We start from the raw sequence: 25,724 nt of genomic DNA, 5'->3' as shown, positions 1-25,724 counted from the left end.
TTCGGTGCGCATGTTGTCAGGGTCGTAGTAGTGAGCCTCAGGCAACTGGGATAGAACGGAGTGTTGATTGGCTTCCGTACTGCAAAGGTGCGGAAATAGCCTTTGGCTATTTCTGTCATTCCAAACGTTTGATGCATTCGGTTCAAAAGCATCGCCAAGTAACTCATCGAATCTTTAAAACGCACTTGTCCCACTTGCATGGAAATGATTTTAGCTCCGTTCAAGGTCACTTTCGGTACTTTGCTCCGGAACTTTCGATGACATCTTGGGTTCACGTTTCTTCGATCGGGTCTGACATCCATTGGGCGAAATCGGCCAGCGTGTTCGATCCCTGAAAGATTTTGTCACGTCCTCCAGGAATCTTGCTTCAGTGAGGGAAATGAGTAAAGATAGGTTCTTGGATGTTTTTCTCTCACGCTCGATGCGCCACGCAGAACTTAGGAACGTGAATGCCAGTCTCTTGCATGCATTCGAAATTGCAAAAAATTGCTTGTCCTCTTCCTCTTCATGTTTGGAATGGTATTTTTGAATGAAGCATTCGTGTTCCAAGTCCACGATTTAACGATAAATGTGACATCGTTTTTTGCCTGAATATACGTGCTTCTTGGCACTGTTGGTACGTACGCCTTGTTCACAAGTAGGGCACAATCTAAGCAGTTGACAAGCACTTTTCTTCAGTGAACGTTGCGTCTTAAGATGTTATTGTTAATAGGTAAGGATGAAAAGTGCGGTGACAAGTTGAGCAATGGACTCGTTGTTGTCCTTCGTCAAGATAGGGTTTATAGACCAAACATCCTGAGAATTTCGATCCACAATGCTCGTTTTGACCTTGATTGTTATAACCATAGTCACATATTCACACTTCTCACAGTAATAACTGTATCCCATGTATGAGGCGATACTGGTAATGGCATCGCAATGGTCATTGTAAAATTGTTTTCCGTCTTTGAAATTTTTTCCTAGAAACAACGGAGATCCGCGCACTTCATGATGATGCACTTTCAAGATGTAGCGTGGAGCCAAGAAGTTTTGCAATTTTTGCATGCTTGGTATGTCTTTGCATAGCTCCGCATGCTTTAACAGGAGTTCTTCTTCACGTCGTTGTTTGGCTCGGTTCAATTGTTGAATAGATTTCAAGTTTTTTTTTTCATTCTGCCGTGTCGTTCTTGTCGGGATACGTTCGTCCCACCACGATGTTACTGGCTAAACACATCTTGTCTCGAGGGTTGTTAATTCGGACCATGGTCGTTTTGGTGCTACGCTACGAAGATCGTCCACCAATAACACCTTTTTGCGCACGGTCCCTTCGGGAAGATACATCGTGTGTCATGAACAGTGTCGCTTTTCCATCGGTGATGTGAAACTTTTCGTTGGCGTGTTGCACATGTTGAATTTTGTCGATGACTTTGGAAGGTGTTAATTCTGCCAGGCTTCTAAACTCGATTCAAAAGGGGGACTACAAACTGTCATGATGGATGGAAAGTCTCAAGCGATCATCTTTTTTGGCTTCACATTGTAGTTTGAGTGTGGTTAACGAAGAATCCCACATCTCGGTGATAAACCCTTATGCTTTCTCCAACGGTACGTTGGACTAAAACTCTTTAAACTTCACCGTGTACTAAATGTTCTAGAAGATCGCTTTTTCGTCTCTCGAATGTGGTAGCACATTTCAGGGTATACTGGTGGTAGACTTTGGTCTGGAATAGGCTCTCTCAGTCTTCGATTTAAGTGAACACTTCTTTTCGTGTGTGAGGCGATACTTCACGTCATTGCCTCTTTCCTTCGTCTCTCTCACTGAAATCGTGCTTTCATTTTATCTCAATTGCTGATTCAGAAATGATTTAACCAAGTTCGTTCTCTATGTATATATACCTTTCTCTATCTCTTAGGATGACAATGACTAGATATATTTCACAAGAGCAAGTCTCTGTACAACATGTGTTTTTTCAGTAAGATGTCCTAGAGACAGGGTGTAATGTTCTGTCAGGTTCTACATGGGGTCCTCCCGAAATGGTCTTTCAGGAATTTCCATTACTGTCCTCTGAACTTATTTTGTGCTTCTCTGAAAGAATTCATCTTGTTTGCTGGACCTTGGTACTCACAATGCACGATTGGCCTTGGACGTTGTCCTTTTTTATCTGCTGACCAAGATCGACGTGACCGTACGGCAAAGTGAAGTGGTTGGGAAGCCTCATTCGCTTCTGGTACACGATTGGATAGACTTTTTCCAAGGGTCGACTGACAATTTCGTGAGTGGGCAAACGTACAATCTTGTTCGGTTGGTGAGTGGTCACTTTAAAGTTTCTATCCTCTCCAGAGTGCAAGGCTTCTTTCAATACCCCAAAGTTCACTACTCGACTGGTACGATACTTCAGAGTCAATCGTTTCACTATACACTCCGTGTGCACTTCTCCTTTTGGGTCCCGATATTCGTAGCTGTAATTTTTTGGACCGCCACTAGCAAAACATAGAATCTTGTCTTCGGGGTGCTCGTCTATCCAGGCTCCTAAACGGACGCCTTCGCTCTCAGGGTGTTGCTGTCCAAGGCGATCGATGTAGATACAATGTCCGTGTCAAAGTACAGGACTCGATACCCTAACAGTTCTAAAGCTTAGTAAAATTTGAAGCGAGTATTAGCTGTCACGTAAGCCGCAATGATGCCATTTCCAAATTCATAGGCTTGTACTAAGCCCAAATCTTCTTCGTAATTGACTAAGATCACATCCTCACAAACGACGTCCACGTGTTTCATGTATTTGGTTTTGCCTTGAATCATCTGGAAGTAGCGGGAAGGTTCTGTCAAATACTCCATCTTGGGTAAACACGGTCGTTGTGCCATTTTGACCCACATGCAATTTAACATCACTTTGGCAAACGATCGCTTGCTTTCGTTCTTCTCGATGTGGTCTAAACGGATGCCTTCCTGCTCCCAGTATTTCTCTTTGAATGTCTTTTTGTCTTCGGGAGTGTGACACCAGGAAGGATAGCCGCTGGCTTCTTGCTTCAGTTTCAAAAAGGCATCCACGTAGTCTGCGAAAATGCCTTTCTGGGTGGGGTCGCCTTTGTGGTATTGTTGTGTCTTGGGAAAGTGGTAAATTTCGCACACTTCTAACAGTTGGTATCCCATGTCCAGAGCTTTAAACAAGTCCACGCTGACTCACGTTACCGTCAAGACGGGTTCTTCCTGAGTGCTGACAAGGCTGGTTTTGGTTGCACGTTTCGAAACAAGTACGGCACAAAGGAAACATACGTTTGCCTTGGCAATGGTGAGGTAACAAGGTATGGTACAAGTCCGTGGGAGGCAAAACTTTGCACTTAATCAAGCCTTAGTATTGTCGAATATGGTCCAATTATTTGATTTCTTCTCCTTTCTCTTCGTCGGCTTGGTACAAGTGCCATTTGTCCGTACTCCGTACAAACTGTCCCTCAGGTTCGGGGGGTCTATCAACTTGTAACTTTTCATGATGCGTTTAAACTCGGGATCGGATTTCAAACGGTGATCGTACTCGTGTTCCCACATTTTACCACTTGGTATCTTTGCTGTTCTAACTTCAGGCGTCGCTGGCATGTGGCCTGGTACAAGTCTGTCATGATTCGTTGTAAAAACTGATTTCTAGTGCCATTTTCAGGGTAACGGACGGGACACCCTTGAAATAAGCAACCATTAAACTCGTACACAATCTTGGGGTTTTCTAGGTCCCAACCATCAACTGAATACTTTCCGATGGTCTTTTTGCCCTCTCCTTTGCGGGCATGCTGAATCTATTTGTCTTCCTTGTCGGACAAGTAATGCAACCAGCGCAGGGCTTTGACCCAATATTGAAATTGACAATGTTGGTCGCTTGAGGACTGATGACAGCCAGGGTGTTTCCAGGCATGAATCGTTCTCGGTACACTAAGGAACACGCTTTGGCAATGTTGCAGGCTTTTTTCAAAGGATCGACCCCTCCGTGTTCCATGAACGGTTCTCGAAATTTTCCACAGCAACATTGTAAAATGTCCGCGTCGGAACGACAATACTTTAACATTTCTTCATGAAAGTCGAAATAGTCCGAAGCGTGAGCCTGGTATCAAGTGTAGAAAGCTTATCTTTGTTCGGTACGCATGTTGTCGGGATCGTAGTCTATAGCCTCAGGCAAATGGGATAGAACGGCATGTTGATTAGCTTCCATATTAAAAAAGTTTGGAAACTAACCTTTGGTCAATTCTGTCATTCCAAACGTTTTAAGCATTCGGCTTAAAGGCATGGCCAAGTAGCTCATCGAATCTTTGAACTGTACTTGTCCCACTTGTATGGAAATGATTTTGGCTCCGTTCAAAGTGACTTTAGGACGTTCGGTGCCTTGTTCCGTAAAGTATATGAGAAAAAACGGTGCATCGTATCGAGAGAAATTATGGGCTATCACAGTGGCATGGCGTCGACATTTTCCGTAACTTTCGATATCCTCTTGGCTCCACGTCTCGTCGATGGGGTCTAAGATCCATCGGATGAATTCATCTAGCGTGTTCGGTCCTCGCAAGATTTTTTCACGTCCTCCAGGAATCTTACTGCAGGAAGGGCAATGACTAAAGATAGGTTCTTGGATGCACTTTTCGCACGCTCGATGAGCCACACAGAAATTTGGAATGTGATTACCAGTCTCTTGCATGCATTCAAAATAGAAAAGGATGAAATTCCCTTTCTTCTTGTGGTCATCTTCCTCCTCTTGTTGGGATTGGTATTTTTGAATGTAGCATTGATGTTCAGAGTCCACGATTTGGTGACAAATGTGACATTATTTCGTTCCTGAACATAACTGTGCCTTGGCTTTATTAGTACGTATGCCTTGTCCACAAGTGGGGCACGATCTCAGCAGTTGACAAGCACTTTTCTGTTGTGAACTTTGTGTCTTCAAATGTTGTTGGTAACAGGTAGGGCTGACAAAAGTGCGCAGACAAGCAGGGCAATGCACTCGTTCTTGTCCTTTGTCCAGACAAGGTTGAGAGGCCAAACATCCTGAGCATTTCGATCCACAATGCCTGTGTTACTCTCGATTGTTATAGCCATAGTCACATTTCTCACAGTAAAAACCGTATCCGAGCAATGCGGTGATGCTGATAATGGCATCGAAATGTTTATCGTGATAATAGACATGAATGTATTTTCCATCCTTAAAATCTTTGCCTCGAAACAACAGAGGTCCGCGCACTTATTGATGGTACAATTTCAAGGTGTAGCATGGAGCTAGGACATCTTGCAATTTTTGCTTTTCAGGAATGTGACAGGGTGTGGCTTTGGACAGGCCGGCTTTTTGTAACAGGAGTTCTGTTTCATTTCGCTTTTTGGCTCGGTCCGATTGGCAAATAGTATTCTAAGCTCTTTTCCATTCTGACGTGTCATGCCTGGTTCGTCCCACCACGATAGCCCTGACTAAACACATCTGGTCTTGAGGGTTGTTAATTCGGACGAGGCTGGTTTTGGTGCTGCGAAGGTCGTCCACTAATAAGATCTTTTTGCGTCCAGTCCCTTCGTGAAGAGACAGGTGGGTCATGGACAGTGTCGCTTTTTCATCGGTGATGTGAACCTGGTCATTGGATTGTTGCACGTGAAGGTGTCAATTATGCTGGGCTGCTAAACTCGATTCAAACAGGGGATTTCAAGCTGTCGTGATGTATGGATAGTCTCAAGTGATCGTCTTCTTTGGCTTGACGTTGGTGTTTCAGTGTGGTTAACAAAGAATCCCACATCTCGGCGATTAACTCTTTTGCTTTCTCCAATGGTACGTCGGACTTGAAATCTTTAAACTTCACCGTGTAGGTGTAAACCGTGGTTCTAAAGTTTCTAGAGGAGCGTTTTTCCATCTCTCGAATGAGATAGTACTTATCAGGGTTTACTGGTTGTTGTTGTTGTTGTTGTTTGGTTTAACGCCATTCATTTTTCAGCACATAATAGGCTATGCAAGGCGGCCAGTATTAATGGTGGAGGAAGAACCCGGAAAAACTACGGGAAGGACCACCGACCCACGATAAGCTACTGGCAAGCTTTCTCACATACCCACATTGTCCGAATCCTAGACTCAAACCCACGCAGACAGAGGTGAGATGGCAGTGATCCGTAACGGAGAGCGCTTTAGACCACTCGGCCACTCCAGCCCCCAAGGGTTTACTGGTGAATTTTGATTAGGTGAAGACTCTCTGGGTCTGGATTTTGGTTCACTCATGTTATCTTCAAAATCACTGGCATGAATTTGTGCCAAGACTTCAGCTATTGTAGGGGGGCCGTGAGTGGCCGAGTGGTCTTAAGCTCTCTCCGTTACGGGACACTGCCATCTCACCTCTGTCTTCGCCGGTTCGAGTTTGGAATTCAGCCTGTGTGGGTATCTGAGAAAGCTTGCCGGTGGCTTCTCGTGGGTCGATGGTTCTTTCCGGGGTTTTCTCGGGTTCTTCCTCCACCATTAATACTGGCCGCTATGTATAGCATGTCGTGTGCTGAAAAATGGCGTTAAACCCTACAACAACAACAAAAATCAGCTATTGTACGAGGCGATGCATCACGTTTATGCCTCTTACTTTCTTCTCCATTCTTCACGAATGGATGCGATCGTTTCATCTTGACTGAAAAAAGTCAAATTACTACTTGTTAAACACAATGGGTCACTTTATATCCATGACAGACCAGCGTATATATATAAAGTGTGTTTGTCTTGCCTTTCACTATTCATTTCACTCTCAAACCGAGCAGAATAGACCTGGCATAAAACGTAAGTGTCTCTTTGTTCTAGAATAAGAACACATTTTCATGCACTCATACATTCGCACATAAATTAGTTGTAAAAAGGGTTTCTGAAAATTAATTGATGTTGGCAATTGAAATAGTATCTCTTTTCGGGAGAAGTGGGTGGCCCTGTAAAGGGCCTTTGGGTATTTGTTTGTTTAAATCAACTTTAACTGCATTAAGCCTTTGCCACAGACAAGGCCTACTTGTGGTTTGCGTCCTGTCGATGATGTTTGGGTAGAAATCACTAAGGTTGGTATGGCAGGCGTAGTCACAGGATTGGGTTGTTTAGCTCGGGAAGGTCTTATTCTCTTTGGTCGTAATAAAGAAGTCTGATACATTTGTTTCAGACTTCTTAACTCTGCTAGAATGTCTAAAAGTACCGTGACCGTTTGACTTTCACACCTTTGTTTATTCGCTGCTTCTCCTTCTTGTCGTATTCTTCTTATTTCTTCTTGTTGTTGTTGAAGAAGAAAAGCTTGTTCAGCTTCCTTTTGTTGCTGCATAAATTTTTCCAATTCTTTTTTCTGTATCTGTTTGAAATTCTCCACGTGTGATAAAGACGGAGAACGTACTAGCAAAAGTACTAGTACCGGAACAAATTCTTGCGAGAAAAGAAAATCCACAAAATCCCAATTCAAAGTAGCCTATTCTAGAAGTAGCTCCGTGTTCACTTGGGTAGTCGTTTCTATTTCATCGCTTCTCGTCTCCAAGACCGGTGCACCCACAATTCATTGTCTTCTGAGTTTCCGTCATGATTGAAAACGGTGTCGCATGGACTGACTGCGTACAGACGCTAGCGCATCTATATAGGGTATGTGACGTCACAGACTGCTCTCTTCGGATTGGACAAATGACTTCGTGTGGTGACTGCATTTAGTAACGCGTGTTTGGATTGGTCAACCAACTCAATCCGTTTCGATCCTCCCTTCCCCTATAAATAACCGCAGTTCACTCCATTCATTCACCTGTTCTCGTCACCAACATGTGGACCGACGTAGAATCCTCTATTCTCGTATCGTCAATGCTGTTCCGTACGGAGTGCCAAGACCGTGTTTGTAATGGTAAGTCCCATTGTCCCCAAAGTGACGGTCCTGTATTTCCCATGTTCCATTCCCCTTCAGGCTAGACAGCCCCATCATGTTCAATTCCCAGTGTCCCTCTATAGTCTCACCCATGCTAAAATTCCCCATGTTAAATTACTCTTGAGGCTAGGGTACAACCCTCCTAGTTTACCATTACAGTCCCATTGAGGCTAGGGTATCCCACTATACTACTGACACCCCAACATAAATGTTCAAATATCAAGTATTAGGTGACAAGAGCCAGATTAAAGTACATTACAAATGAAGCACCGATCAGCGTCGACGAAGATTAACACCAAGACTCAAATGAACTACTGATAGCATTCAGCAAACCCGTGCAAATTATACAGAAATCTGATTCTAGTAAGAGGCGAAAACAACACATTTTTATCCGTTTCAGTCTATTTTCTTTAATTTGAATAAATAATGCGGCCGATTCTTATAACCTGTTGATACGATAATCAGTCTCTTCTATCGTTTTCTCTCTCTCTCTCTCTCTCTCTGTGTGTGTGTGTGTGATAGATAGATAGATAGATAGATAGATAGATAGATAGATAGATAGAAAGTATGAAATATCTGATACATGTCGCTTACCATGTGACTTTACAATTGTTATCTGTAACTGCAAAATACAAAATAAGCTATAGACCACAAGTGAGAAACTCTGTCACGTTAATATAATGATTTCAGTCCTTTTTTTCTGCACCAAACTACCAACGCTACTTTTCATATCTTTACTTTGTTTGACTTCTTCTATAACCATATTTTTATTACAAATTCCCTTTGTGTCCTTCACTTCAATTCGTTCTGTTTCAGATTTTTACATATTTTACCGGATCCATTTTCTCGTCTACTGAATTGTCAGTATCAATGAATTCTTATATATACAGTTTTTGATCACTTTTGGAAAGTGGCTTCTACTGAACTATTGGAATTATCTTTGCATGGATACGTTCTTCTTTCCAATACTACCCTGATTAAAAATGCCATAAAGGTTTCATTATTAAACTTCTGCTTGTTCTGCTTCTTTTTGCATTTTGCCAAATTACATTTTACATGACACGCATTTATTTATTTATTGTTTGTTTTGTAATAAAACATCATCTATGTTTGTCCTTACAACCCATCACTCAAAAGTATTAGCCAAAGGGATTCTGCAGCTTTCCCTTTGACTTTCACGATTCTGCTTAACAACCCTTGTCTCCTTCAAGTCCGTCTCTAATGGTTTTAGTTAGTTCTGTTTGGTTTCTTTATATATATATATATATATATATATATATATATATATATATATATATATATATATATATATATATATATATATATGTATGTATGTATATCGCAATAACAAGTTATGATTTGATATTACCGGGCCATTCAAGAGCTAGTCCGTTTTGTCTTTGGACATTTGTCGCAAAGATCCGTTGTGATCCTGAACCAGTACCATTTAAGTCGGAACTTCTCAATGCGCATGCTCATGTTTTAGCAAGCCTTTGTGACGCCATTGTTCAATGTGTTCCGTTCTGAGACAAGTCTTTGTTTAGTAATATATCTGCATACGAGTACATGTTGGAGATTCAAATTCACACTGATGGTGAGAAAATGCTTGCACTGAATGATGATTTGAACAGACACACGAACACACATATTGGAATGAAACCATTCAAATGTGAAGATCATGATGAAATGTTTAATCAGACTGAAAATCTAAATGATCATCAGAGCATACAAACTGGAAAGAAACCATTCAAGTGTGCAATTTGTGATAAAGTATTTACATGTAGCCGAAATTTGGTGGGGCACATGCTGATACACACTGGAGAAAAACCATTCAAGTGTGCAGTTTGTGATAAAGCATTTACGTGTAGCCGTAATTTGAGGAGGCACATGATGACACATACTGGAGAGAAACCATTTAAATGTGCAGTTTGCGATAAAGTATTTACGAGCAACTCTCATTTGAAAGGGCACATGATGACACATACTGGAGAAAAACCATTCAAGTGTAATGTTTGTAATAAAATATTTAGTCAGAGTGGACATCTAAAAGAGCATTTGTGGATACATACTGGAGAGAAACTGTTCATGTGTAATGTTTGTGAGAAAACATTTAGATTTAATTCCAATTTGAAAAATCACATGAGGACACATACTGGAGAAAAGCCATTCAAATGTGACATTTGTGATAAAGTGTTTAGTCAGAGTGGACATCTAAAGAAGCATATGAGAATACACACTGGAGAGAAACCAAACAACTCTGAAGTTTGTGATAAAGTACTTAGTTGTAGCTTGAGGATTCACACTGGAGAGAAACCATTTAAATGTGAAATTTGTGATAGAATGTTTAGTCAGAATGGGCATCTAAAGAAGCATCTCAGTATACACACTGGAGAGAAACCATTCAAATGTGAAACTTATGGTAAGATGTTTAATCAGAATGGAAATCTAAATGATCATCAGAGCATACAAACTGGAGAGAAACCATTCAAGTGTACAGTTTGTGATAAAGTATTTGCGTCTAACTCTAATTTGAAGAGGCACATGATGACACATACTGGACAGAAACCATTCAAGTGTGCAGTTTGTGATAAAGTATTTACATGTAGCTCTAATTTGAAGAGGCACATGATGACACATTGTGGAGGAAAACCATTCAAGTGTAATGTATGTGATAAAGTATTTATGTGTGGCTCTAATTTGACTAGGCACATGATGACACATACTGGAGAAAAACCATTCAAGTGTAATGTATGTGATAATGTATTTAAGAGTAGCTCTCATTTGAAGAGGCACATGATGACACATTCTGGAGAGAAACCATTCAAGTGTAATGTATGTGATAAAATATTTAGTCAGAATGAATATCTCAAAGAGCATCTGCGGATACATACTGGAGAGAAACTGTTTAAGTGTGGCATTTGTGAGAAAGCATTTAGATTCAATTCCAATTTGAGGAATCACATGAGGACACATACTGGGAAGAAGCCATTCAAATGTGACATTTGTGATAAGATGTTTTATCAGAGTGGACATTTAAAGAAGCATATGAGAATACACACTGGAGAAAAACCAAACAAATGTGAAGTTTGTGATAAAGTATTTAGTTGTAGCTTGAGGACCCACATGAGGACACACACTGGAGAGAAACCATTTAAATGTGAAGTTTGTGATAAAATGTTTAGTCAGAATGGGCATCTCAAAAAACATCTCAGTGTACACACTGGAGAGAAACCATTCAAATGTGAAGTTTGTGATAAAATGTTTTTTCAGAATGGATATCTAAAGGACCATATGCGGATACATACTGGAGAGAAACTGTTCAAGTGTGATATTTGTAAGAAAGCATTTAGATTTGATTCCAATTTGATGAATCACATGAAGACACATACTGGAGAAAAGCCATTTAAATGTGAAATTTGTGAAAAAATGTTTAGTCGGAATGGAAATCTAAAGGAGCATATGCGGATACATACTGGAGAGAAATTGTTCAAGTGTGATATTTGTGAGAAAGCTTTTAGATTTAATTCCATTTTGAAGAATCACATGAGGACACATACTGGAAAAAAGCCATTAAAATGTGATATTTGTGATAAAATGTTTTATGAGAGTGGACATCTAGAGAAGCATATGAGAATACACACTGGAGAGAAACCAAACAAATATGAAGTTTGTGATAAAAGTATTTAGTTGTAGCTTGAGGATACATTGGAGAGAAACCATTCAAATGTGAAGTTTGCGATACAATGTTTATTTCAGAATGGATATCTAAAGGACCATGTGCAGATACATACAGGAGAGAAACTGTTCAAGTGTGATGTTTGTGAGAAAGCACTTTAATTTGATTCCAAGTTGATGAATCACAGGAGGACACATACTGGATAAAAGCCATTTAAATGTGAAATTTGTGAAAAAAATGTTTAGTCAGAATGGAAATCTAAAGGAGCATTTGAGGAAACATACTGGAGTGAAACCTTTCAAATGTAAAATTGGTAATAAAACATTTATTTGGAATGGAGATCTGAGTATACATGCTGGAGAGGAACCAATCAAATGTGAAGTTTTAGCAAAGTATTTAAATTTAGCGCTGATGAAGTGGCATATGATGACACATACTGGAGATGAGCCATTTAATGTAAAGTTTGTGATTAACTGTTTACAGTGGACATTTCAAGGAGCATCAACAATGCACATACTGGAGAGAAACTGTTCAACTATCATGTTTGGAATAAAACTGGTCTCACTAGGATGTTAAATCTAGGAGTCCAGGACTTCTATTTTGGGAAAAATAGAAGTCCCACTGGGAAGAATATTGGGCATACTTGAAGTGGCTAAATGTCCAGATGAGAAGAACCAGTGGTTGCCATTGAGTTTAATTTTATAAATTCTTTACACCACTGACATATTACTCTTGTTTGTCTATCAGAGCTCGGCATCACACTCTTTCTTAAACTGGGCTACTGTTCCATGCAAACCATCTCATTACTAGCTTTGTCAATTGCTGTTTAACCCCAAAATACTTATTCGAATTTGCAAATGGCATTTTGTGAAAGTTTCAGTGTCTCATGATTTTGAGGTCGTATGTCTCTACTACTATTTGGCTACACTTCAAAATGAACATAATAGTGAAAGCTAAAGTTGTTTATTTGATGTACTTTTGTAATTGACCACATGTACATCTCTAACTCTTTCTTTCTCAGAATTAAGTCATTGTACATATCAGCACATTTTCACACATTTTCAGCAGTCTGTCAAAGTCTCTGAACTTCTTGTCCAGTTATTGTGTAATGCTCTTTTGATGTACTCCAGAGATCTTAGAAACGCTTAATTACGTGTGTTTGGAAGCCAGTTTTTTAACTGGGACGCAGAAAATCACTGAGGTGGGAGTCCTCCATACACATGTAATATGTGTGTGGCAAAATTCAAATACTTGCCAGTCTTGCTTCAGCCACTAGCTTTGTGGGAAAATGTGTTGATCAGTTGGCTGTGCTGATATTTACAATGACAGAATTCAGTGACTGAAAGACCCTTTGATGTACATACATGTTTCCATTATAAGAGTACATAAAAAATAACATGATGCAATAGCTGGGTGGCCAGTTCATGTTTGTATACTTTTTTAAAATGCCCCTCGCCTTAGCCCAGTTAGTTCTAGTGTTGTAGCGAAATGTATTCATCAATTGATCAGTAGCTAGGCCTAGTTTTGATATTAATTACACTGACAAACAAACTCTTGCCCATTCACAAGCATATGTTTTGATAGCTGATTGACCATTAACCCTTTTCCGAGTAAGGTTGCAACCATCAATTTCCTGCATGACATCCTTTGATGATAAAACATACAAACATGTGTTTTAAGATCAGAATCAGTGAAATGGATATGTATTATCTGCCTCTTGTAGACTATTTCATCATAAAATTAGTTTGAAACTGTAAGTGAACCAGTAGGCCTAATGGGAAATAATGGCAGACTTCGCTAAGTATGTGATGTACCAGTTTATTAAATTGTCTGTTGTCGTAAATCATTGGGCAGATATTTTCAGAAACATATACAAATCATTGAAAGCAAAGCCAAGGTATTATTTTATTAAAGATTTAACTTTAAACTGCAAATTTTTTAGGTCTGAAACATATAGGACAATGCTATGTTGTGCAATTTGCGAGATGCGCTTTAAGGTCTAAGCTGTTTTCCGACTTTACATGTATTTGCGAAAATACGGGGAAAAAATACAGCAAATCAGATATTATTTAACCATTGCCTAAATTTACTACAAGGACGTAGACAAATAAATAATTTATAAATTTGCAATCCTGTCAATGGACTGTTTCAATGAAACTATATTATAGTGAATGATTACATTATGCAAACATCTCCATCTAAAGACAGATGCACTCACATCTGTGTTGATTCTGTAGGAAAGAAGGGACTGCAAATTTAGATGGTGGGACTCCTATTTTTACCAAAATGGGTGTTCTGGACTCCTAGTTTTAAAATCCTAGTGAGACCTCTGTACTCTTTTTATAATGACAACATGAACATCTGGGCATCTTTCAACCACTTAAAATCTGTCATTGTAAATATTTTCCTAGGAGATGGTTGAAGCAGGACTGGCAAGCCTTTAAATTTGCCGCAGAGCTGTTACATGCGTACAAAGGACTCCTGTGTAAGTGATTTTCTGCATCCCAGATAACAAATTTGCATCCACATATGCGTAAATAAGCATTTGCAATACCTCTGATAAAATGTTTCAAAGCAGGCACCCAAGTCTTTTCTGTACCCAAATAAGTCTTGTCATACCCTAAGCAATGGTCGCTTCATACCCAAAGCTGTAGTCATTTATTGCACCGCTTGAAGCACAAATATAGCCTCCAAGATCATATGAAAAGATATTTCCTACATATTTCAAATTGTTATATACTTCAAACAGTTACAGATTTGATTTTAGATATTGCCTTGTTGATAAGTAATTCGTTTTTGGATAATTTGCCAAGAAAATGTGCTGGTATTTAGTATCCAATGCTACACATCAAAATAAAAAAATAACATCAAAATCATATAAATAGATATTTCATACATATTTCAAGCTGTTACACATTTCATTCCAGGTATTACATTGCATAAAGTGATTGCCTTTGGATAATTTGCAGAGAACATATGCTTGAGTATAAGAGATTGCACATTTGCATTTACATGAAAAAATATTGCTTTTTATTGCAAAACATTTTTTTATGTACAGATACAAAAAAATGACCTTAATTACAAGATGAAGCATTGTAATGTAATAATATATGCAATTTTTGTTTCATCAAAATAATAAATACTTAAATGTTATCTTTGCTGTTGTTGATTGATCTGTTTCTGTTTTTTCCTTTGTCAGATTTCTGTATATGTTTCAACTTCACTACAGCAATAAAATGAACTGTTTTTGATAGAACAACAGGTATTCAAATGTTGAAGACAATTGTTCAGACTCAAATACAATGCAAAAGTGCAAACAACACCAGACGTGGAAAATGTGTGTGTGTATATGTGTATGTGTGTGTGCCTTGGATTCCTAACGTAGCTTTGACAGTGTTTCAGTGATTTCACTATGTTGTCTGCATTGTGGCAGTTTTTTATAGTGATGTCTAGCACTGAAGCATCATGCTGCAGACATGTAGCATCACGTTCCACCGAGTCCCATTATCCAGACACCAGGCCGACCAGTCCTAACACTAACCTTTTAATGCAGAGCACCAAGCACGACAGCTGCTTGTACCATTTGTTAAAAATCTTTAGTATGGCTCAGACGGGGTTTCAACACGCAACCTCCCACATCTGAGATGGACACTTTAATCACATAGACCACTGGGATGGTCAAATGAGGAAAACGTACATGAAAGGCATCTCATGATATAATTTAAAAAAACTGCAAAAAAGTGAATGTTAAATAATGCATGAAATCTCAATTTAAAATTTCACAAGATACAAATTGCAAAGTATGTGTGTGTTTGGTTGTGTAGATGGATGGATAGATCGATACATATATAGATTAAGGGAAACAAAATTAACAAGAAGATTACATGAACAATTAATGCTATACAGAATCTACATGTTAATCAAGTGAAGGCTATATATAAATAGAAAATAAGATTATAATAATAATAATAGAACATAATTAAGGGATAATATTTTATGAAGTAGACATGAACTTGTAAAAGAATATTGGGTATTACCTTGCTGAGAGTGACAATCTTTGGATAAGGGATAATTACATTTTATATATTACCTTGCTGAGAGTGATTATCTTTGGATATTGGATAATTCGTAGAGAAAATATGCTAGAGTATATAGATTACACATTTGCATTTACATGGAAAAAGTATGGCATTTTATAGCAAAACATTTTTTATATACAGATACATATTGAACAGTGTGATAGCATTTAATAAAAATAAAACAATAAAACTAGGTACTCAAGTTTTTATGCTGAAATGGTTTCTTGATTAGTATTTCGTCTCATCTGATCTTCACCAAAGGAAAAAAACTCGAAAGTCGTTGCTTTCTTTATTATAACATTTCAAACACACTTTGCACTTGGCCTAAATCTCCAGATTATAGCGATAGAGTAGTTGATTAATAAATTGCTTTGCACACATATTAACATTATTCCCATTGCTGTCACAGATTATTGCACTAGTTGCAACTATTACTAGAAGAGTTCAATATTCATTAAACTGGCTGTAACTGTGTCTGTAATGCATGGATAAACGTGCAAAATATACTTTTTCTTCTCTTGTATTATTTTAAAATTTCCATCAATAGTCAAAAGCGCTCGATTTCAGCTAGAAAAACGATATGTGCTGAAGATGTTCTTTAAAAGAAGTATTCCTCCTACAGACAGTAGAATCACATGTATAAGTATAGCAAACCTAGGCAGTCTGTTCTCATTCATTTGCCAGATGCCTTTCTATATGCACAAAATTTGGAGCTTTCGATCCATGCATGGTAAGTAGACGATATTCCTAAGGATAAAGTGAATACGTGGTGATACATATTAATAATTTTCCAGTTTTAAACAACTTGGAATATCAATTCAGGATTACATCAGTGCTATCAAAGTTTACGCGGGTAAATAAGATTTTTTCGATAAACCCGATGAGACGTGCGAGATCTGAAATGGGGGGATGCGTCTGTCTAACGGATGTATTGAGCATTGCTCGCCATTATCTTGCTCCTGCGGTTCGGGTGATTAAAACCTTATAATTCAGCAAATTCTTTTTCTCAACAGGTCACATAAATCAAACGCCATTAGCAATTAAACTTTGTAACAAAGTATCGTTAAAACAAAGTTTTAGAAATACATATTAGTTTTGAATTTGTACAGGGAATTAAAGCTTATTCGATATAACAAAACACCTGTTGTATCTTAGAATCAAATAAACAATCTTACTGTATATACAGGAATTTTATTTTTTAAATTGTTTATGCTCCTGTCCATCGATGACGTTTGACATGTATGGAGTAAACAATTTATACATGTATCTTTGCTTGTACCTTCCCGTGTTTGGATGTATCATCATTGTAGCGGCAAACTGATGTTTTCTTTATGTTGCATCTTTCAAAAATCTTAATTTGGTCGTTCCTGGTCATTATCTTCATCAGTAGTAGTACAGTTGGATACCGTACAATGTAAATCCCAGTGAAAAAACCCTTGGGAACGCTTACAAACAAGATTTTTCAGGGGCACCTCTCTCCCCCCCCCCCCCCGTGAATGTTTACGGCCAATGGGAATTTAACATGGGGCATATTGGGACTGTATACGGACAAAGGAAAGTGGAGTTGTTGTATAGGCTACGTTCAGCTAATTCAGCGGGTAGCGGGTGTCGGGTATGTTCAATATTCATTTTGAACGAATTTGTACGAATTTGAAGACACATTTATAGATTAATGAACATCAATCTATCACTCAAACAACTATACAAAAGGCTATAAAAAATGTAGGCAAGACAGCAACTATTTTCGAGGCATATGAGTGGCCCTAAATAGGGCAATTGGGTTTCTTCTTTTTTTTCTTCTAATTCTTCTATTCTTTTACCATCTTCTTTGTTTTCGTGTTACGCGTTTTGTCTTCTTCTTTTCCTCCTCCTGTTTTCCTCTTCTCATTTTCTTCTTTAACCATTTTGTTTTCGTTCTATGCTGCCATTCTTCTTCTATCCTCTTCATCTTCCTTCTCCTCTTCCGTATCACTTCCCTTACTTTTTCCTTAGACTTTCTCAAACTGTTCATTTCCATCTTGATTATATGGTGACTTTAAGAATTGTGATCCTCATCCAGTTTTACCAGCATCTCTTCCATCATCCCAAAACTGTTCACCACTTCCTGTAACATCTTCATTGTATCAATTATATTAGAAGCCATCTTCTTCGTTGGTTATTCCGTAGAATGGCACGAATGACGGACGCTTGATTTTACATGACATGAAAGAAAACATCCCTTATATTTACTTCACATATTATCTACTACCCACACAAAAAACCCAATATCCACACAGAAGGGAAGAGTACAAAACCCAAATATACTATCAAAAACCCCAATATCAACTATCCACACACGGGAAGGAGAAAAAAAATCCCCACAATATTTAATATCCACACAAACGTAAGCGAACACATCGAAAACCCAAAATATACTATCAAAAAGCCCAATATCTACTATACACACACGGGAAGGAGAAAACGAAACCACAATTATCTACTATCCACGCAGAAGGGAAGGGTAAAAAAACTAATACAGTATAAAGAAAAACCATTATATACTATCCACACACTGGACGTAGACAAAAACAAGTAGAAATATACTATCCACACACCGGAAGAAGTAAAAACTATTATGTACTATCCACAAACCCCCAAATCTACTATCCATACACGGGAAGAAGAAACAACAACCCCAATCTCTACTATCCACATAAGGGAAGAAGAATAAACTATTAGATGCTATCCACAAAGCCCAAAATTTATCCACACGGGAAGAGGAAAAATCACAATATATACTATCCATACAAACTTACTCTAAATTATACACACACACACACACACACACACACACACACACATGTATATATATATATATATATATATATATATATATATATATATATATATATATATATATATATATATATATATATATATATATATACTACTCGACATTCTCACCAATTGGTAATTTGAATATTCTCTTTTCTAGAAATTTGGTCAGCCCTGAAAAGGGCTTTTTTAACGTCAGATACACCAGCTTAACGATGGCACCTTCCAGGCCGGGCACCACAAATACGACAACGTCAGTTCCTATCTTGTTCCCAATTTACTTTTGTTCTTGGGAGCGCAGACGGGGCATGAGTGGCTTTACTATCCTCAACCCTCCACTTGAAGGATAGTGAAGACTTGTTCTTGTTCCCTTCTACTATGCCACACTCGTGGATGCTGTGGCCTCCTTATTTCCTATCCTCGGTTTTCCGTCTGGGGAAGCGCGGGTTTTGGTTGTGGTAGTTAATGTGATTCTTGTCACTGGGGTGGTGTCCTTCCTATAGGCTTGAATTCGCTGCTGCGTCTCGGGATGAGGTGAGGTAATATACGTCTTTTCTTTTCCTCCTCTTCTTTCTTTTTTCTCTTCTCCTCTTACTCTTCTGTTTTTGCGCTTCCTCCAAACGCCTCAGTGGCTAGTTCATTCAACAGTCGTAGGGCGTACTTAGTGAGTCTGCTCATTTCTTAAGTTGATGAATCAACGATGGGCAGACAGACTGACGAGCACTTCCCTTTATATGTGTGAAGCGTGGAGGTGAAGAAAAGCATCCCCTGACACCAAAATTCACAAGGTTCAGGCTTTCCCACAAGATAAGGTCTGCTTCGTCGGAAAGAGAAGGTAAACACTTTCATGTCTACACGGCAGTCGACAAATCTTCTGTCTGGTTCCTGCTGTTGCTGTTGTTGCTGCTGTTTTCTCTGCTCTCTCTGCTTCTGAAGTGTGTACTTTTCCAACCACTCTTCTTGCCTTTTCTTGATTTCCTCTGCGAAGACTTCTCCTATCAGGTCTTCGACCTCATTCATCATTCTGGTATTCTCTGTATCTTCGGGGTTCTGTATCAGGCTTCATTTAGCTTAGCTAAATTAGATGGCATCTTCACAGGAGGATGAGTCAACAAATGAGGGTCAGAATGGAGACTGCTTCGCTTTATATTGTTCAATCAAAAGAAAACATTCCTACACTGTTTAGAGCCGGAACGCTATGACAGTTTGATCTGAGGCTGAGGGATAAAGAGAAGTCAAAGAGCATGTATCATGATACAAATTGAAAGCATACCATAGACACATTTTTTCAAAACACATTTGTATTCAAATAACTGGCAACAAACTATTAATAATTAGACATTGTTCAAATAACAATATATTTACGACAAGGTTGACAACATTATGAAGTTAAGCTAGACTTACACTGATGGAAGTCATTGGGCCATTGATGTACACTACGTGTCCTAGCTAAAGACAAAAGATAGCCATAATGGTCACAAAACCATCGATCTACTTTGTTATCGTTTCTAGAAGAGTGACGATCAAAATAAGTCGCTAAATGTTCCAAAGAATATCCAAGACTGCATTGATGAAGAAAATACACACAATATTGTCCACACACCATGGAGTATGTGCCTTGCAATTTCACATTATTGAATCTTGTTGTCTGGGCATTTCTTCTCATAAAGCCAATGATGTCTTCTAAAAATGGCAATCCATAGGAATAATAATACTCCACACAACCATCACGGGGAAAGTAACGGCTACCCATTAGGTTCCAGTGAGATGACTGTAGTCCGTGCTGATGATATAAGCTTGATGGTCCTGAGGTTTGCGATGAGGCAGTTCGTCGTTAGTACACCCGACAGGATTCCAAGAAGCCGTGTACGAACTGTGGTACAAAATATAATAAAGTTACCAGGTATCCATTTTGGTGGGGTTTTATTATTATTATTTTCTTCTGCCTTTTTCACAGGTAATGATTAGTCATCAATTTAATCCGAAACATTTGCTTGAAAATCTCTGACAAATAACCATTTCCTTGTTTCGTCTCTGCGCTCTGAGCCAAGAGAGCTTCGATGTGATGGATCTCTAGAGCCATCAATGGAGGGAAGGAATGATCACACAAATCTTTATACCACTTATGCACCATGGCTTCTTCCGAGATGAGACTCCAAGCTTCGTCCTGATACTTGTCCAAATTTTACTTTTTGACTCAGCATCAGGCATTTGTCGTGTCGTGTTGAATTTGACTGGGATGATCGTTTTGATATCCATAGCAATCTTTTTTTAATCAGTTCTGTAATTTTTTCTGCCTGGCGTGTGGCAAAACAGGAGACCAAATGTTGTTCTTGTTTTGGCCATCTGGACTTCATCACTATGTCCTTTTCGTCTTTGTCTTGGGGTTCTTCTTCCACGGTATCCTCCCATTCCATTTTCATAGATCTCCACTATTCAAGTAAGGATTACAATCTTCCATAGCTTCTAATAGTCTAGAATGACTTCACTCAAACTGTTGATTTATATGGTATTGTCGAAGTCGTCATACAGCATGGCATTCACCGTCCCGCCTCGTGCTTCAGCAAACTGAAGTTCTAAACGAATCTGGCCGGATTTTATTGTCCCTCGTCGCTGCATTAGTGTAGCTTGAAATCAGAACCCCACAAAGCATAGCCTCCAGCATAATCGTCGTACTGGTGTTGGTTCCTAACTATCTGTTGGCTTCGTACAGGGATGATTACGACCTCAAGTAATTCTTTTCTTTAAAGTTAGGTTCGACGGATTTGTTACACAAGTCCTAGCCATCACGACTGACTTTGATTTTATGGAATGCTGTCCTCTGGGAATTTTAAAAGGTTTCAATTCAACGCAACGTATCGGATACTTGGCTGTCGTTCTGCTCAAAGTGTGACTGATGTCGTTTCACACTTTAGGTAACACTTCCACGCATCGCACGTAGAGGGTGGCTTCCTCGATTTTGGTCATTGGGATTGTCATTAGTTCAGCCAATAAATGGAAAGCGATACTGCCTCGATTCAGTCTCAAGCAGATATCAACACCGTTCAGCAAATACTTCCCTTTCAACCACATGTCTAAATGCAAGCAATCCATAAGTTCTAAACTCTTCTTGCTTATGATATTGCTTCTTCTTTCTACAAATCCATCATTCTCTTTCGGTAATATGTCAAACTGGTTCGCTTCGTCAGGTTTTCATATTACGCGGACATGTAAATGGGTAGTCTTGTCTATTTCGTACGTCAAGAAATTTTCTAGGTAGGCCCGGTAGGGGTAAAGATCCATGCTACCACTGACTAGTCTGCTTTTAAAGTACAAATCCACTCCGCTGACCAAGGAATGCAGGAAATTGTTGACGGGAGCTTCTAAGTGTCGTCTATAGGGCCTTCATCCTTATCTAGAACTTTGAGTTTCAGGTACACATAAGTGCTATTCTGATTGATGTAATATGCGGGCTATCGTTTGATTTCAAACTCGATGTGAGCTGAATCCGTCAAAGAGTAGACGGGATGAAATTCTACCCATTGGGATCCTTGCATCGTCATCATGGTGGGTGGCATGGAAAATATATCAAGTTCCGACTTGGAACATGCGCAAGACTCTCGGTTCATCGTTTGCTTTCATTCTATGTGATTGTTTTAATAATAAAAACAGTCGAAGTCTCGGACGGTTCTTGATTCCTTAGTCTTTCTAGCTTTATGAGCGTGAAGTCCTCTAAAGGGGCATTATCGTCGTCTGTTTCTGCCTTGTCCATCCTGCGGCATCAGGGAACCAGAAATGCCCGACTCATCAGTGTCCAGGGTATTTATAAAAGTTTCTCATTGGCCCAAAATGTCTTTGCCTGTTTTCAGCAAGACATTTTTGCCTTCTTTCAAGAAAGCTACTTTAGGTTGTTTTATTTTGTCGATGATGACAGTTTTTAGACATGCTTTGACTTGCGTCAGTGCAGCATATTTCAAAGCTTTCAACGCTTGTGTCACCATCGGCTTGAAAACAGGAGCCACCGAAAGAAAGGCCGATTTTAGCATATCTCCTAAGCCATGTCCTCGCTGTCGAGCGACCCCTCGGTACACTGGATACATGACTTACAACTCGTTTGAGAATCATTTTCGAAAATGGAGTTTCAACATGACTTTTCCTTTGGTAAATCAAATATTTTGTCTCATATCTCTTTTATAGCAATCTTGACAGTGTCAAAATACGACTTAATGGCGGGTAAATAGTGAAGATGTACAAATTCGCGGTAAACGTGATATGTGTTTGCACCTTCCTCGTCAGCGTTTGAGGCAGAATCCACTTTTAAAACAATGACACGCAGTAACGGTACTGATGTGTGTCTCACCACATTGTACTCCACCACATCGTAGTACACATCGATCAAAATGAGTCCTTGGTTCATTTCGACTGAGGGACAAAATAACTTGGTAAAATAATCGTTGTCGGAAATGACTGGTAATTCTTTTTTTCTTGATCATTGCCATCCACATCTCCATATCTCCGCCCAAAATGTCAAACAATTCAGGACTATATAAAACGGACAACACTTTACCCTCCCAAAATGTCATCAGTAGGCGACGAGCCACCTTATGGTACTCAATGGAGACATTTTTTCTGACACTCTCCAAAGCTTTAAGAAACAGTGCATTGAACCTGGCAGCAATCGTGCTCACCAAATATTGACGGCTACAATAATAGTCTGATGGAATTATAAAATCATAGATCATCTTTTGAATTTATGAGTTCTGTGTTTTCATTTTAATTCTACATTGGTATTAAGGTACCTTTGTACTTGCTCCTCATGAACTTCAACCGTAGAAAAATGTTGATTTGGAAAGACATTTAGGACTTGTGTAGGGTGAATGATTTCCACCAAAGCCACTTCCATTGAGCTTAGTGATTGAATTGGATGGCCTGAGGTAATTTGGCCGTGAAACAGCACAAAGTATTGTTGGAAAACTCCTCGACGGAACTGTCACCCAGTGCCGTTCAGTAAAATTGGTTATTTTTGTTCCTAATTCCTGAGTTCTGCTGTCCGAGTGTTCACTGGAAGTCAAAGGAGTTTCTAACAGATGATTATTTTGGTGATAGTTGTTGTTGTTGGGGTAGAGACTGACGTTGGACACAAGACTGCTGTTGTTTCCGTTCGAGGTATATTTCAGGGACGGATTGAGAAGAAGGTTACTCATGCAACTGCTCAGTAAAATGGTCCACAATTGTTTGTTTCCTTGGCAATAGCCGCAAAGATGACACAATACACCAGAAAGATATGGCAGAAAAGACGATCTGCGTTTCAGGCACACGTTCTCCACACCACAACCACCAAGATTGTTTTTGTAGATATTGCTGAGGAGAATTCGGTGAAGTAGTGGTCACTGAGGTGGTAGCGGTAGCTGAGCTTGTGTGGAAAGGCATGATGCTCACTTCTTTTTATACTCGATGACTTGCGAAGCGTCGATACAAAATTGAAAACTGGAGAAATATCCTTTCGAACGAACTTTATCTTTTTTGACACGACGTCTTCCAACTTTACGGGTTATTAGTTCGAGAATGCTTTCGATGTCATACACTTCGTCTTCTTTTGTGGTTACGCGTTGTAACTCGGGAAAGTAAAATGTTCCTTTCAACACTTCCCTGTTCATGTCTTCCAATTTATAGACGACAGGATGACGGCAACGCACTCATCGAGTGACATGAAACACTTCCGTGGACCAGTTGGGTAAGTAACCTTAGTCGAAGTTGCGTTTTGTTGATTTGTTTATTTGGAAAGACATTTAGCCAATGCGTTTTGCCGATGTGCACCCAATCACCTGCTGCCAACACTCCACCTGGGGACTGTCACCGTCGGGGACGTATCAAACAGGCGCTCAAAAATGGTTACTTCGTTATGGGGAGTCACTTCTTGGGAGCACATCCGATGATTCGATGGTAAGATTGTTTGTACGCTTGAACCAAGTGCGGTAAAACGTCAATTTACTTGAGAGTGTTTTGATGCGTAAAATATTTCCATATGCTTTCCTTCAAGGTGCGTTGAAAACGTTCCACAATGCCGGCTTTGGTTTATGGATTCTCGGTGGTGACAAAATGAATGTCACTTTTCTTTAATTCTTTCTGGAAAGCTTGGTTCAGAAATTCGTTTCCTTTGTCGGTTTGCCATCGAGGAGGGTGACGACCGCTTTGCTTCAACACCAGCTGGAGGGCTTGCACTAATTCATGGCTCGATTTGGAATTCAATGGCGCGACCCTGGCAAATTCGGAAAAAAAACCTCGATGACACAAAACACATATTTGGTGGCCAAATGAAACACATCGGCTAAATCAGCTTGCCCATGATAATTGATGCTCTTCACTCGGCTGCGACTTCTGGAAAATTTTCGTCGAATGGGTTTGTGTAAGGTGTACTTGGCTTGTTTTTGTAACCATCGTTTAACTTGAGGTAACGGTAGACTTTTCGGACGGGTTTTGCAGCACGATACAATTTCTAAACTCCTTCGTAACTTGCAGGATGAGATGGATCGTAGAAATTTCTGGATAACACCTTCTCCATTTTTTTTAATGATTCAACCACTCTTCGCTGATGCTGCTTTGGATGGAGCGAAATGGTGGTTTAGAAACGGCTTTATGTGTCCGATGTGCCACGATAGTAGAGGTCTAGGGTAGTGGTGGCTGTGGGGGTGCTAATGAGATTGATTCGGTCTTGTTTTCTTTCTTCACTTCTGGTTTCCCTTCTTTTTTCTTGATTTCTGTCGAAGGAGGAGAGGACATCATCTTTTTACCCAAGATTTAAGTACTTCTCATTTGGGTGTGGGGGAAGGGGTCAACAAGAACGCTGTAATCTTGCTTTGAATGGGAGCTGCTGACGGTGTTTGAAAGACTTCTCCTACATCTTCCTCAGGCGTTCGTGGCGCTGCGTCTGTCTTGACATCTGGTGGTGGTGGTGGTGGTAGTGATGATGATGGACTTTTCAATACAGTCTTAAAATCTTTCAGAATTGGCAGAGCCGTTTCGTCTACAGCTTGTTGGTGAAAGAGTTTCAGTAGTTGCAATAGTTGACTAACTTTCGCGATTTTCTCATTCGGGCAAATCGTTGCTATCCATTAACGGTTGCAATTCGTGTTGTAACTGGGACATCTTTATCAAATGAGGATTTGGAGTTAAATGCGGGGTTCGTTGTTCTTGCCAAATGGTATCTTAGTCATCGTTTGTAAGGCACTAAAGCCAGTGTTCGTCCTTCCATTCGATTTCAATGGTCACGACTGAGATCTTTAGACTCCAGAGGTTCCTTTTATCTACTTGGCAATTTTATATCTTCATTCCATGAA

The 25,724-nt window shown here is 39.4% G+C and overlaps 1 protein-coding gene across 1 annotated transcript; it reads left to right on the top strand.

Moving 5' to 3' along the window:
* The first annotated feature begins 9,344 nt into the window (after positions 1-9,344).
* On the top strand, positions 9,345-14,668 carry LOC149799480 (uncharacterized). The gene has a single exon (XM_089958850.1). It carries the CDS (start codon positions 9,406-9,408, stop codon positions 11,524-11,526), a length of 2,121 nt encoding a protein of 706 aa, XP_089814976.1. The 5' UTR covers positions 9,345-9,405; the 3' UTR covers positions 11,527-14,668.
* Positions 14,669-25,724: the final 11,056 nt, after the last annotated feature.

This window comes from Sinohyriopsis cumingii, chromosome 5, assembly GCF_028554795.1.
Source record: "Sinohyriopsis cumingii isolate HCF-2022 chromosome 5, ASM2855479v2, whole genome shotgun sequence".
NCBI lineage: Eukaryota > Metazoa > Mollusca > Bivalvia > Unionida > Unionidae > Sinohyriopsis > Sinohyriopsis cumingii.
The sequence above is the reverse complement of the archived record's forward strand: the minus strand, read 5'-3'. Positions and strand labels throughout refer to the sequence as shown.